The sequence below is a fragment of the Schistocerca gregaria genome, chromosome 1 (assembly GCF_023897955.1).
Source record: "Schistocerca gregaria isolate iqSchGreg1 chromosome 1, iqSchGreg1.2, whole genome shotgun sequence".
Taxonomy (NCBI): Eukaryota; Metazoa; Arthropoda; class Insecta; order Orthoptera; family Acrididae; genus Schistocerca; species Schistocerca gregaria.
In genome coordinates this window covers 472,406,914-472,422,819 of record NC_064920.1, presented here as the reverse complement: position 1 = coordinate 472,422,819, position 15,906 = coordinate 472,406,914, and the positions used below count along the sequence as shown (strand labels likewise).

The 15,906-nt window shown below is 44.0% G+C and overlaps 1 protein-coding gene across 3 annotated transcripts in view; it reads right to left on the bottom strand.

Annotated features, from left to right (window-relative positions):
- The window catches only part of LOC126353281 (probable cytochrome P450 304a1), a 187,466-nt gene that overhangs the window by 135,306 nt on the left and 36,254 nt on the right, over positions 1 to 15,906 (bottom strand). The window contains exon 1 of one of the 3 annotated variants that reach the window (XM_050002752.1): positions 3,332 to 3,399. The exons of the other annotated variants lie outside the window; for them this stretch is intronic. Coding sequence (XP_049858709.1) covers positions 3,332 to 3,398 — 67 coding nt within the window. The 5' untranslated portion in view covers position 3,399. Of the gene's footprint in view, positions 1 to 3,331; positions 3,400 to 15,906 lie in introns of those variants that run through there. 3 annotated transcript variants of the gene reach the window in all.

Sequence of the window (15,906 nt, the reverse complement as noted above, 5' to 3'; positions counted from 1 at the left end):
CCGGGTGATAAGCTAGTATGGCGATGACGAATAGACGCTTCCAATGTGCGTTCACCGCGATGTCGCCAAACATGGATGCGACCATCATGATGCTGTAAACGGAACCTGGATTCATCCGAAAACATGAAGTTTTGCCATTCGTGCACCCAGGTTCGTCGTTGAGTACACCATCGTAGGCGCTCCTGTCTGTGATGTAGCGTCAAGGGTAACCGCAGCCATGGTCTACGAGCTGATAGTCCATGCTGCTGCAATCGTCTTGGAACTGTTAGTGCAGAAGGTTGTTGACTTGCAAACGTCCCCATCTGTTGACTCAGGGATCGAGAGGTGGCTGCACGATCCGTTACAGCCATGCGGATAAGATGCCTGTCATCTTGACTGCTAATGATATGCGGCCGTTGGGTTCCAGCACTGCGTTCCGTATTACCCTCGTGAGCCCACCGATTCCATATTCTGCTAACAGTCATTGGATCTCGACCAACGCGAGCAGCAGTGCTGCGATAGGATAAACCGCAATCGCGATAGGTTACAATCCGACCTTTATCAAAGTCGGAAACGCGATGGTACGCATTTCTCCTCATTACACGAGGTATCACAACAACGTTTAACCAGACAACGCCGGTCAACTGCTGTTTGTGTATGAGTAATCGGTTGGAAACTTTCCTCATGTCCGCACGTTTTAGATGTCGCCACCGGCGCCGACCTTGTGTGAATGCTCTGAAAAGCTAATCGTTTGGATATCACAGCATCTTCTTTCTGTCGGTTAAATTTCGCGTCTGTAGCAAGTCATCTTCGTGGTGTAGCGATTTTTATGGCTAGTAGTGTAGTTCTCTTTTGTCAGTTCTAGCGTGAAGTTCTGTGCTAGTTGTTTCTTAATTTCGTGTGCGTCGAATTTATTCACAAAAGCCTGGCGTTAAGAAGAGGAAAGTAGATGCTGAATGTCGGCAATTTCACGAGAAATGTACTGATGATTACCTCTTCACGATTCATAACAGTAAACCTGTTTGCTTGTTCTGTAGTGAATCATTATCTGTTGTGAAAGAATATGACATGAAAAGGCACCTTTCTACGACACACACTGCCCAAAAACAGCTTACAGGGCCACTGCGGAAAGACGAAAGTAAGTTATTAATTTCCAGTTTGGAAAAGCAACACAAAATGTTTGCCAAACCGAGGACACAGTGCGACACTTGGGTTAAAGCTAGTTTTATTGTGAGCAGAAACATTGCCAAGTCATTAACGACTTTTTCTGAAGACGAATTCGTGAGGAGTGCCTCTTGGACATTGCAGATGTGCTATGTCCTGATAACAAAATGTGATTGAACAAATAAGTTTGTTCGACGAACCACTGTTAAAAAAAGTTTGTGTGATCGTGCTGCCATATTTTCCATTGCTTTTGACGACAGCACTGATTTGTCAGACACAGTTCAATCAGCGATTTCTGTTCGTGGTGTAGATGTGGACTTCAAAATATTGGAAGAATTGTTAGCATTACAGGAATTAAAAGGAATAGCTACTGGTGTAGATTTTTTTTCACTAATTTGAAAAAAATCATCGGAACCTTCAACCAGCAATGGAGTCTACTCGCTGGAGTTTGTTCTGATGGAGAACATGGTCGATTCACGAAAAGGTTTTATTGGCATATCAAATGAAAAATCTTCTGAACCAAATATCGTCAAAGAAAGTTATACAATTCTTCACCGCATCTATCACCAGCAAAATTTGTGTGCTAAATCAATAAAATGAAACAAGTCATGGACGTAGTTATAACTAGCGTCAAAATCTGGTAGTCTCACGCACTAAATCAGCGGCAATTCAAACAGTATTTGGACGACCTGTGCTTCGAACATGAAGATTTAGCTTACCATTGGGAAGTGAGACGACCGAATAAGGGCAAAATGCTAAAATGTTTCTATGATCTTCGACAAGAAATAGCAGATTTTATAGCTATCAAAGGGAAACTATTGGCTGAAATAAATGATCCCCAATGGTTTTGTGATTTAGCGTTTCTGGTTGACATCACAGCTCATTTAAATGACTTAAATTACAAACTCCAGAAACAAGGGCAGTTAATTCACGAATTATACAGCCATCTGACAGCTTTTCAGGCAAAGGTGCGCTTGTGGCAAGATGCAGATGAGAGCTGGAAACTGTTACCACTCATCTACGGTGTCAACTCATGAAAATTTTGATTGTGTTACTTATGCTGATAAGCTGAAATCATTATTAGTGCAATTTACCACAAGGTTTTTTGACTTTAGGAACGCAGACAGCGTATTTGTTATATTTGCTCAACCAATAACATGTGATGTATAAAAGGCCCCCAGAACCTTCAGATGGAACTTATTGAACTCCAGGAAGATCGGTTTTTAAAGTCTAAATTTGAAGAAGTAATCGTGGTCCAATTTTATAAAACTTATTTGATCGAATAGCAATATCCGCAACAGAGATCATCTGCGAGAAAGAAAATGTGCCTTGTGGGAAGCACATATAAGTGTGAAAAACTTTTTTTCCTGATGAAAACAAATAAATGCAACATGCCTACAGGATTAACAGCCGACAACCTGGAAAATACCTGAAGACTCAGTATCAGTGACATAAATACAGATATCAACAACCTTGAGTAAAATCATTATAAACACCTAACTAACCTAAGGACATCACACACATGCATGCCCGAGGCGGGATGCGACCTGCGACCGTAGCAGCAGCGCGGTTCCGGACTGAAGCGCCAGAACCGCTCGGCTACAGCGGCCGGCTATGTGATTGTTAAGCAGAAAGATTGCAAATTAGGTGGGTGTAGCTAACTGGAAGCACGTATCGCAGGCGTTTGGAAAGGAGACTAGAGTGCAAGACTGCGGCGGTATCTAACGGTTACTGCTAATGTATTATTTCTTCCTAAACAGCATCCCATACGAGCAAACCAGTTGCGTCTCTACTTGTGGTTACTCGAACTTTGGGTACTTGGACTACGCGCAGCTCTGTTTAAACAGAATATCTGAATGTAGTCACAGGGGCGACTGGTTTCATGCCCTGTAGCTAGCTGCAATCCTGCAGTCAAATAGTCTGTGTACTGACGAGAACTGCGAGTTAATAAAATACACGGAAATACAATATAAAATTTAAATGAATAACTGAATATTAAGGATTCTATTCCAGTGTCTGTAACTGATGTAGACAGACTGGCTCGTATCGGTCACCTAGCCAGAAGCCGAACTGCCTCGGCGCGCCCTGAAACTTGCGTGCGCTAGTATTCAGACGTATAACAAATTCATCGTAACTTGTATCAATACTGAGCAGTCGATTAGCTCGCCTAATATACACCTAAACTTACAAGACACGGCGCTTGTCGTGGCTGTATACGGCTCGCCTAGTCCGCTGTTGCAGCGAGTGGATTCCATCGCCCTTGACTGACCTTCTCCAAGCAGTTCTGTGAGACAGCGCCTAGCCGGTATTTGCTACTTGCTGTTTACACACACTGTGCACGCTGCAAGGACGCCGCGCTCTCTGCTCACCGATCGCGAGACGTGGTGAAAGCGAGACTCTACTGTGAAGTGTGCTGCAGACGGTGCTTTTCTTTTAGCATATATCCAGCAGTTCACGACTTAGTGGTTGGACTGAAATTGAACAAGCCACTACATCTGAAAATGACAAATATCAAAACTCCAAACGCAATAAACATTTTCAACACCCATAAGCGGACTGACTACATTCAGTCAGATACAATGGTGGGCAGCACTAAAGGACGAAAAAGACGATGATTACGCAGAAACCACCACAGTTTATGATAGTCCCCTGGAGACTACAAAAGGCAGGACATCGTTATTAATATGGTGTGTGGTGACCACGGGCGGCAGTGCACGTACTGCAACGTGCAGCCACGCTAGCCACAAGGCAGGTAAGGAATTCATGTGGTGCAGCGCTCCATCCCTCCAGCAGCGCCGTTCACAACTGTCAGTTGGTCATAATATGTAAGCTTTCACGGCCGGCGTCTTCATTAATTAAATCTTCCGGGCTGAATTGCCGCCTAACGGAACATAAAAGGAACTGTAGATTGGGACAGATTGACAAATCAGCTGTAGAGGAACACTTTTTCAAAGACGGTGATCACGAAATAAAATGTAGTGAGACAAACGTGATATTTAGGACCTCACATTATTATACTCGCATGTATAGAGAAGCTATTGAGATCTACAAGCACGGAAATAATTTTAATAGAAAAGAAGAAGGAGACAAGATATGGCGGTCGACTTTGTACCAACGAAATGACAATCGATTACCTGTAATCGAGAGAGATGGTACTAGCCAGAGATAGTTTTAAAGTCGAAAGCACGTGACGAGTGGTGGCTCCATCTAAGCGCTCTATATAAACGGGACCACCAGCGCCCAGCAGCCAGACGCCGACTCACCCCAGAAGATGTTGCCCGCAGTAGGCAACGAAACGTCAGGAAGGAGAAGAAGTTTTATATATGGACCACGGCAATTCAAGTTTTAGTTAATGTCGGATGGTGGTTGGTGCATGAGGACCTGCTGCAACACGCCTGCCTTAACGTATCCCAAACGTACTCGGTGGGATATAAGTCGGGGGTACAAGCAGGACCGTCAATTTGCGGAGTATCCTCCAGTTCCACAAGCGTTGTCCGATGCAGGCGCTTATTTTCATCCATAAAAACGAAATGCACCCATGGAGGAAGGAGTATAGTGTCAAAATAACATAATTCGCTCAGAGTACCGTGTTCAAAGATTTGAAGATCAGTACGCCCATGCAACGTTATTTCTCCCCGTACCATAACATGCGGACAACCGAAACGATCGTGTTCGACGACTTTCCATATGAAGGTATGTCTAGTATCACTTTGCAGACTGAATCTGATCTCACCCGAAAAGTGCACGCGAGCGCCACTCTTGGTTGGTCCAACCCTGTGTTCTTGGCACCATCGCAAATCTTTGAACACGGTATAACGCACCAGTCATATTCTGACGCTGTACTCCTTCCCCATGTGAGTCTTTTCAGGACTGCTTTCAGCCCCGACTTCACTTTTATGGATCACAGTGCGCGACCGTGTCCAACAGCGCAGGTAGAGAAGCTCTAGGAAAGAGAGGATATTCGGCGAATGGACTGGTTTGCTCTTTCCCCCGACTTAAATCCCATCGATCAGGCGTGGAAGGAGATGGGAAGACATACTGCAGCACGTCCATATGCATCAACGACCATGAAGCGCTTATGAATGGCACTGGTGGAGGAATGGACGCCCTGCTACAAGAACTCCGTACCAGACCACTCACCTTCATGGCAGCAGGTTGCACAGCAAGCACTGCCACCCCTTGGTGATCAAACATCCTATTAACAACCATGTTCTGCGTTTTTCTATGTCGAGAAGACGATCATAAAGCGACGCGACTTCTGTGTAATTATTACCTTCAAATAAAAGTGTATTTTAGGTTCGTCTCATCCTGTACTTCTTTCAGTTACCTTCTGTACTGCACTGTAGCAGTTGTTTCTATGTATGGTCCAAGTTTCATCGAGCTAGGATACTTGGCGTTGATACAGAAGACGAAAGTTACTTCTGTCCTTAAGTTTGACTCACCAGTGTATTAAGCACGAAAGATAAGGCTATCTGATGACACTGCTATCGTCAGTGTGAATAAAGAAGAATTACAGGGTCTCTTGAACAGTCTAACAAGGACAGAAAATGGATATGGTTCAAATGGCACTGAGCACTATGGGACTTAACTTCTAAGGTCATCAGTCCCCTAGAACTTAGAACTACTTAAACCTAACTAACCTAAGGACATCACACACATCCATGCCCGAGGCAGGATTCGAACCTGCGACTGTAGCGGTCGCGCGGTTCCAGACTGTTGCGCCTAGAACCACTCGGCCATCTCGGCCGGCTAAAGTGGATAAGAAGTAAAAAAAAAAGTCGAAAGGAATGAGGAGTTGTAGAAGTGAGATTAGTGAAAAACGTAATATCAAAGTAGACGAAGTTAAGGTACGCTGCTGCCTTAGAAGCTGAATATCACATGGCGGATGAAGTAAGGAGGACATAAAAAGCAGACTACCTAGATCTACATGACAACTCCATAGTTCACAATTAAGTTCCTGGCACAGGATTCTTTGAACCGCCTTCAAGCTTTTTCTTGAATCTTTTGAGCTCTGTCTCTTATTCGACTACAATGATAATTTCTCCCTGAGTAAGTGGGCACCAATTAAATATTTTCGCATTCAGAGGAGAAAGCTGTTGACTGAAATTTCTTGAAAAGATCCTGCCGCAACGAAAAAACGCCGCTGTTTTAATGATTTCCATCCCAAGACGCACATACAGACGTGGCACTCCCTCCCCTATTTCGTTATAATAGAAAATAAGCTGCTCTTCTTTGGACTTTTTCAATGTCCTCCGTCAGTCCTATCTCGTAACGATCATACTGCACAGCAGTACTCTAGCGAAGGACAGACAAGCATAGTATAGACCTTTTGCATCGTCTAAGTGTGCCAATAAAACGCAATCTTTGATTCGTCCTCCCCACAACATTATCTTTGTGTTCATTCCAATTTAATTTATTCGTGATTGAAAATATTAAGTATTTATCTGAATTGACGCCCTTCAGATTTGTGTGATTTATTGTGTAAAAGAAATTTAGAGGATTCATTTTATTACTCATGTGGATGAGTTATACATTTTATTATTTAGAGTCAATTGGTACTTTTCGCATCATTTAGAAATGTGTTTAAGTCATTTTGGAATTGGTTTGGATCCTATGATGACCTTACTAGATGGCAAACTATTTAAGACGGCTGCTCAGATCGTCTCCAAAATCGTTTGTATGGAGAACGCCGGATCTAATTCTTGTTTTATTCAATGATTCCCCGTCGATTACTATATATCGAATCCAGTTGCACAACTGAAGCGACACTCCATAGGCGCGCAGTTTGTTTAGGAGCCTTTTGTGAGGTAAAGTGTCAAAAGCGTTCTGGAAAACGAGAAATATGGAATCAGTTTGAGATTCCCTGTTGATTGCACTTATTACTTCATGGTTGTGTTGTGCAGCAATGATATTTTCTGAAACCGTGCGGACTATGTGACAGTAGACCGTTTTCATCGAGGTAATTCACAAGGTTCGAGCACAGTGTATGTTCCAAAATCCTACTGCAGATCGATATCAATGGTAAGGATCTGTAGTTCAGCGGATTACTCGTAGTTCCTTTCTTCAGTATTGGTGTGACTTGTGCAACTTTCCAGTTTTAGATGCGGATCTTTGGTCGATGTTGCCGTTGTATTCGATTGCAAGTGTGGAGTATTATGAGCATACTTTGAAAGGAACCTAATTGGTATACAGTCAGGACCAGAGGACCTGCCTTTATTAAGTGATTAAGCTGCTTCGATACATCAAGAATATCTGTTTTTAAGTTACTCATTTTGGCAGCTCATCTTGCTTCGTTCTGGAATATTTATTTCGTCTACTTTGGTGAAGGAACTTCGCAGCACCCGGTGTTGTAAGGGTCCTTTAGTGGCACTGTCATCTGTAACAATACCATTGCTATCGTGCAGTGAAGCTATTGCTTGTTGTCTTTCCACATGTGTATTTCACATACGACCACATGGAAATGAGGCATTTCTGTCCAAATGAAGTCTGCTGGCATCAAACACTGGCCATGATTAGAGAAGAAATTTCTGAGAACGCACGTTTGCAGCACATCATTATATGGAAGTGAATCACGGACTGGGGAAAATGGGAAAAGAAGAGACTCGAAACTTCTGTAATATATTATAAACTGAAGTGCCAAAGAAATTGGTATAGGCATGCGTATTCAAATACAGAGGCATGTAAACAGGCAGAATATGACGTTGCAGTGGCAACGACTATATAAGACAAGTGTCTGGCGCAGTTGTTAGATCGGTTACTGCTGCTAAAATGGCAGGTTATCAAGATTTAAGTCAGTTTCAATATGGTTTATAGTCGGCGCACGAGCGACGGGCGCAGGATCTCCGAGGTACCGATGAAGCGAGGATTTTCCCGTACGACCATTGCCGAGTGTACCATGAATATCATGAATTCATTAAATCATCAAATCTCTGCGGCCGGAGAAAGATCCTGCAACAACGAGACCAGTGACGACTGAAGAGAATCGTTCAACGTGACAGAAGTGCAACCCTTCCGCATATTGCTGCAGATTTCAATGCTTGGCCATCAAGAAGTGTCAGCATGCGAATCATTCCACGAAACGTCATCGATATGGGCTTTCGCAGCCGTAGGCCCACTCACGTATCCTTGATGACTGCACGACACAAAGCTTTGTCGGAGTTTCATGGGACTCCTGATATGTCTAGACACGAATCTGACATCTGACAGGTGGCACGTAGGTAAGCATCCTGTCTGATCACCTGCATCCATTCATGTCAATTGCGCATTCCGACGGATTAGGCCAATTTCAGCAGGACAATGCGACACCCCACATGTCCAGAATTGCTACAGACTCATTCTTATAAGTTTAAACACTTCCGCTGGCCACCAGAGTCGCCAGAGATGAACATTTTGAGCATACCTGGGATGCCTTGCAACGTGCTGCTCAGAAGAGATCTCTACCCCATCGTACTCTTACTGATTTATGGACAGCCTTATAGGATTCATCTTGTCAAATTCCTCCAGCACTACTTCAGACATTAATCCAGTCCATACCAAATCGTGTTGTGGCTCTTCTGCAAGCTCGCGAGGGCCCTCTACGATATTAGGCAGGTGTACCAGTTTCTTTGGGCGTGTGACATGACAACTAAAATAAGAATAATGATTCCACTCGCAAATGACTGCACCTTTATATGCATCCGAAGTACAACAGCGCATGCGCTAGATGCAGTGTGCACGGGCTCTACCATTCCTGGTGCCCCCTATCGCAAAAAGAGTTGCAGCGCCTTCAGTGGTGAACACTGTCGAAAACGATACATCGTTACAAATGATTATTCATATCCGGCCGAGTGAGAGAAACGCAAGTAGTTGCAAATCCTTCGTGGTATTAGGATTGTTTTCTAAAAGAATCTGTTGAAATCACACTAACAGATATTACCATTAATCGTGATAATGGATACCCGGTAATTAAAACGTGGAATCGTGTTTTATCAGACATGATGAAACAACGGCATCTGTATCGCCCTGCTATGAATAATCATTTGTAACGATATTTCGTTTTTGACAGTATTCACCACTGGATGCGCTGCAAGTCTTTTTGCGCCAGGGGGCAGCAGGAATGATTGAATGCGAGCGCAATGCATCTAGTGCATTCACTGTTGTCTTCCGATGCATATAAAGGTGCAGTCATTCGTGAGTGGAATCCTTCACACATAGAAATCCCTGATCCGCTCCATCCTTTGTCATGTCAGCGTTGCTTGGATTTCCACCCCTCTCAGGTTCTATAAGGCCCTCCAAATCCTCGACCGCCATGCACTCCACCTCGTCTTCCGCATCTGCCTACCATCCACCACGTGAATCGTCTACAACTTCATCCCCACCCCCCATCTTCTCCTTTTTCTTGAACACATCTGCACCCTATATATTGTCCGCCACCTCGAACCCCCTCACCGGGTGCTGTCTCCCTTCCTCTCCACCTCCAGCCCATTGCCGCACCTTTACCATTGTGTCCCACCCTCTTTCCATCTCCACACCCTCCACATCATTTCGGAATGCCACTTCCAGCATTTATTCCTCCCAGATGACGAGCTTCGCCCTGACATCAACCCTTACTACCAATTCAAATCCCACTTTCCTCCTGCCTCCTCCTTAGGGCCCCCTCTCCTCCCCCTCCCTTCTCCTGAGCGGCTTTCCCCTCATAGCCCCCTCCCTCTCCTGTGCTCCCCTTCAGTGTCTCTGCACTCCCTCCTGCCTTGTCTTCGCTCTTCATCTCCCGCCCCACCTGTCTACTGCATCTTGGTGCACCTGCTGGCGCCCCTACTCTTTTCATCCTGCCCCCTCCCCTGTTCCACCTTGCTGTCTCCTTCCTTTTCCATCCTCTCTGGCCTCTCGCTCGACAGTTCCTACCTGGCAGTTTTTTTTTTCTTCATCGTGTGTGCTCCAAGTGAGTTTAAAGTGTGTTGTTGTGGAGTGTTTTTAATACTGTGGCCAACGTTTAACCTGTGTGTGTGAATTCAGTGTCTTTCTTGTGCTCTACGAATCGCCAACTCTGTTTTTTTAACTTCATGTGACGTTTTTAATTGTCCCCCCATGAACGTTTCCATGTCAGTGTATTTTTACCTCCATTATCTCTCCTTATTCTGTTTATGTCCCCATTTTTTTGTCGCCTTTGTATGTAACATTTTCTTCTTGCATTAGATGTCATGTCACTCGGCTGAAGAGCGGCGGATTGTGCCGCTGACAGCCCTCCCCTGCCGATATGGGGCAGGGAAATGAAATCACAATAAAGAAAAAAACGAGTGGAATCAGTTATGGGCAAGAGCAGTGAAGCTTTTCTCACCTGATGATGGCGGCCAGATGGACCACTGAAATATTGTGCTCAGATGACAGTTTGATCCGGCTGGAAACCTAACAAGAATGTGATATACTAATATGCCGGGAAAGTTTACATAGTCACATAAAATTTGAGTCGATTTTATTATCACTGAAGTAGCTTCACATCTTGTCAAATCCGAGAAGGTTCATTTCGTTTCATCTTCCTGTTCAGTGTCCCTCACCTTTCCTTGTAAGGCAGTGTATATTGATCACTCAGAATCACTCGCTGGAACCTCCATATATGCAACGTAGTTGAAACCTCAGCTCCGCCCCACAGGGCCAACAGCTTCCCTCCTGTTCCTCACATGGGCAGCCGGCTGACTCCCCCATTTGGCGAGGTGTAATGCACAGCACGAAATTTATTTTTACATTCAGGCCTTCCTCCCTAACTGCTTCAGGCGCGTCACGTCTTTTCAAAATAATTCACGAGAGATGCTGCTAAACAGGACCATCCTCGCGTTTAGGATAGCATAGTCGATCCAGATCGCCCTCCATTTACCAGGATTAGCAGAAGAACAGCCCATTCTCTGTAGGCAGAACAAAAACTTCCTTGTCCCGGATCCCAGAAATCGAACCCTGACTTACACAGTAGCAAATAGACAAACACTCAGATGCCATCACGAAATGATACGCTGAGAGGTCAGCGCAGCCGGCTCCAGTGCATGGCGCCCGACTTTGATTCCCGCCAGAATCGGAGATTTTCTCCGCTCGTGGACTGGGGTGTTGTTTTCTCTTCATCATCGGCGCGCAAGTCGTCCAAGTGGCGTCAAATAAAAAGACTTTCACTAGGAGGCCGAACATCCCCAGATGGAGGTCTCCCGGCCAATACGATCATTTATTTTCACGTATAGACAGTCTGATGATGGCTACTGGCGGCTCGAAACATGTAACTGTTGCCATTGCCAGTCTACATTTTATATCCTCTCTACTTCGACCATCATCAGTTATTTTGCTCCCCAAATAGCAAAACTCCTTTACTACTTTAAGTGTCTCATTTCCTAATCTACTTCCCTCAGCATCACCCGACTTAATTCGACTACATTCCATTATTCTCGTTTTGCTTTTATTGATGTTCATCTTATATCCTCCTTTCAAGAGACTATCCATTCCGTTCAACTGCTCTTCCAAGTCCTTTGCTGTCTCTGACAGAATTACGATGTCATCGGCGAACCGCAAAGTTTTTATTTCTTCTCCATGGATTTTAATACCTACTCCAAATTTTTCTTTTGTTTCCTTTACTGCTTGCTCAATATACAGATTGAATAACAACATTGGGGAGAGGCTACAACCCTGTCGCACTCCCTTCCGAACCACTGCTTCCCTTTCATGTCCTTCGACTCTTATAACTGCCATCTGGTTTCTGTACAAGTTGCATATAGCCTTTCGCTCCCTATATTTTACCCCTGCCACCTTCAGAATTTTAAAGAGAGTATTCCAGTCAACATTGTCAAAAGCTTTCTCTAAGTCTACAAATGCTAGATATGTGGGTTTGCCCTTCCTTAATCTAGCTTTTAAGATAACTTGTAGGGTCAGTATTGCCTCACGTGTTCCAACATTTCTACGGAATCCAAACTGATCTTCCCCGAGGTCGGCTTCTACTAGTTTTTCCATTCGTCTGTAAAGAATTCGCGTTAGTATTTTGCAGCTGTGACTTATTAAACTGATAGTTCGGTAATTCTCACATCTGTCAACACCTGCATTCTTTGGGATTGGAATTATTATATTCTTCTTGAAGTCTGAGGGTATTTCGCCTGTCTCATACATCTTGCTCACCAGATAGTAGAGTTTTGTCAGGACTGGCTCTCCCAAGGCCGTCAGTAGTTCCAATGGAATGTTGTCTACTCCGGGGGCCTTGTTTCGACTCAGGTCTTTCATTGCTCTGTCAAACTCTTCACGCAGTATCGTATCTCCCATTTCATCTTCATCTACATCCTCTTCCATTTCCATAATATTGTCCTCAAGTTCATCGCCCTTGTATAGACCCTCTATATACTCCTTCCACCTTTCTGCTTTCCCTTCTTTGCTTAGAACTGGGTTTCCATCTGAGCTCTTGATGTTCATACAAGTGGTTCTCTTATCTCCAAAGGTCTCTTTAATTTTCCTGTAGGCAGTATCTAGTGAAGAAGCCTCTACATACTTACATTTGTCCTCTAGCCATCCCTGCTTAGCCATTTTGCACTTCCTGTCGATCTCATTTTTGAGACGTCTGTATTCCTTTTTGCCTGCTTCATTTACTGCATTTTTATATTTTCTCCTTTCATCAATTAAATTCAATATTTCTTCAGTTACCCAAGGATTTCTGCTAGCCCTCGTCTTTTTACCTACGTGATCCTCTGCTGCCTTCACTACTTCATCCCTAAAAGCTACCCATTCTTCTTCTAATGTGTTTCTTTCCCCCATTGCTGTCAATTGTTCCCTTATGCTCTCCCTGAAACTCTGTACAACCTCTGGGTCTTTTAGTTTATCCAGGTCCCATCTCCTTAAATTCCCACCTTTTTGCAGTTTCTTCAGTTTTAACCTACAGGTCATAAACAATAGATTGTGGTCAGAGTCCACATCTGCCCCTGGAAATGTCTTACAATTTAAAACCTGGTTCCTAAATCTCTGTCTTATCATTATATAATCTATCTGATACGTTTTAGTATCTCCAGGGTTCTTCCATGTATACAGCCTTCTTTTATGATTCTTGAACCAAGTGTTACCTATGATTAAGTTGTGCTCTGTGCAAAATTCTACCAGGCGGCTTCCTCTTTCATTTCTCAGCCCCAATCCATATTCACCTACTACGTTTCCTTCTCTCCCTTTTCCTACTACCGAATTCCTGTCACCCATGACTATTAAATTTTCATCTCCCTTCACTATCTGAATAATTTCTTTTGTTTGATCATACATTTCTTCAATTTCTTCGTCATCTGCAGAGCTAGTTGGCATATAAACTCGTACTACTGTAGTAGGTGTGGGCTTCGTATCTATCTTGGCCACAATAATGCGTTCACTACGCTGTTTGTAGTAGCTTACCCGCATTCCTATATTCCTATTCATTATTAAACCTACTCCTGCATTACCCCTATTTTATTTTGTGTTTATAACCCTGTAGTCACCTGACCAGAAGTCTTGTTCCTCCTGCCACCGAACTTCACTAATTCCCACTATATCTAACTTTAACCTATCCATTTCCCTTTTCAAATTTTCTAACCTACCTGCCCGATTAAGGGATCTGTCATTCCACGCTCCGATCCGTAGAACGCCAGTTTTCTTTCTCCTGATAACGACGTCCTCCTGAGTAGTCCCCGCTCGGAAACGAAAATAATTTAGTTTCTGTGAATGCGAGGCGATTCATTGTTTCTTTGAAAGACTCTGACGATCAATGGTCTCGATGGTGAGGCCTGCAAAAAAGTTACCTTATTTACTCATCTTGCCATCTGTTCACTGTTCCCGCTCTCATCAAAATAAAAACAGTCGCCGGTCTTCCGACTTGTCGTCTCATATCCAGGCCACTTTAGCTCACACGGTGAAATTTGTACCGGCTTCTGGCTTCTACTAAAGCGACTCCAAGCAAATAGCGCCTGTCATAATTTGGAAGGGTTATACAGTGTGTATCATATTTAATAGCGAAAGATGACACAGCTGAAAGTATGTAACGTTCTTCTTCCTCTTTCGTTGCCTTTTCCACTTTTCTTTGGGATTGGCATTCTTATGGGTTTTCGCAGTGTAAGAAGTGTAAGTGGCTAGATGCCCTTCCTCACGCCACCATATCCTCCACCACGCCTCCCTTCTGGAAAGGAATCTGTGTACCCCATCTGTCTCTGCATCTAGAGTAAATCTCGTGGTCAAGTGTGGGAAAGTTTCCAAAATGTTTGTGTAGCGTGTGCTTGAGGCGGGACGTGGGTACCAGACCGTATTTACCTATACATGTAATGATATCGCAATTCGTGAATACGGTTATACATTAGCTGTACCGGACTGGGACTCGAACCCCTATTTTCCGCTTATCGCAAGTGGTCGCCTTAACTTCTTTGGTTATCCGAGAACGTGTACAGTAGCGACCCAAACTTACTTATTTGCTAGTGGGCGTACTCGGATAGCCGAAATGCTTTAGGCGCACGCTCGCAATAAGCGGGAAATCTGGGTTTGAGCCCTGTTCCGGCACAAATTTTCTTGTGTTTCTACAGCTCACGTATAATCGCATTCACAAACTGCGAATACTTTGCATGTTTTTAATGTTAGGAGAAGCGGTGTTAGCGGACTACCTAGGAGAACTGCTATTGGTGGTATTGACCGCTGAAGGTTTCTTTTTCGTTTTCAGTTTTACTTCTTAAGTTACTTCAGTGCACTGTCTCCATAGGTTGTTAGTGCATTATGTTTATCGTACTAATCCGTTATACTTAAAAATATGGATAACGATCCAAGTAAAGAAAGTAATGTAAATACAAAAACAATTTAAATTTATGTTACAAATGCAAACCCTCCCGCCGTAGGTTCTAATCCTCCTTCGGGTATGGGTGTGTGTGTCGTTCTTAGCATAAGTTAGTTTAAGTAGTGTGTAAGTCTAGGGACCGATAACCTCAGCAGTTTGGTCCCTTGGGAATTCACACACATTTGTACATTTGAACAAATGCAAATAAACATATAATTATACAATAATATTTTTATCTGTATGACTGGTACTCCATCAAAGCCGCAGTTAGGTCATGAGGGGGGCGGGGGGGGGGGGGGAGGGTATTTCGTTCGAAAAATAAAGAAAAATGGAAACAAACTGCTGCTGTAGCAATAACGAGAAAAAACATTTTCACTCTATGACATCTTTTCAGTCAAAGCCACCATCTATGTCAAAACGCTTTGCACACACGTACTGAATACTTCCAGCACATGGAACACATATGAGTTTCTGCTCTGCACACATAGATTTTTAGTTGTGTTCGAACTTTTGCATCCTCTTATCTGACAGGTCTCCGCACCGGTACCTTACGTATTTCAGTAATCGCAATGATTGTATGAATAGTTTCTTCCCTTCTTTGTAAATACACAGAGGAGGGTTCTTGTGCTGATTTGAGAAGAAACATTCACCGGCAAACTTTTTCTCTTTTGTCTCCCTTTTAAGTATCCGGGCGTTGATTGGGCAAGGTTTAGGACACGGGTGGGCAACAAGTGGCCCGCGGCCGGATGCGCCCTGCCCTTAATTTGAGTCCGGCCCGCGGACGATATCCCCGGGAGAGGACAAGGTGCTCACACTGTACTCCGCCTGAGACGTATTTTCGGGGAGCGAGCGAGGTGGTGCGGTGGTTAGCACACTCGACTCGCCTTCTGGTGGACGATGGTTGAATCCAGCGTCCGCCCATCCTGATTTAGGTTTTCCGTGAAATCTCTCCAGGCAAATGCGAGGATGGTTCCTCTGAAAGGGCACAACCGACT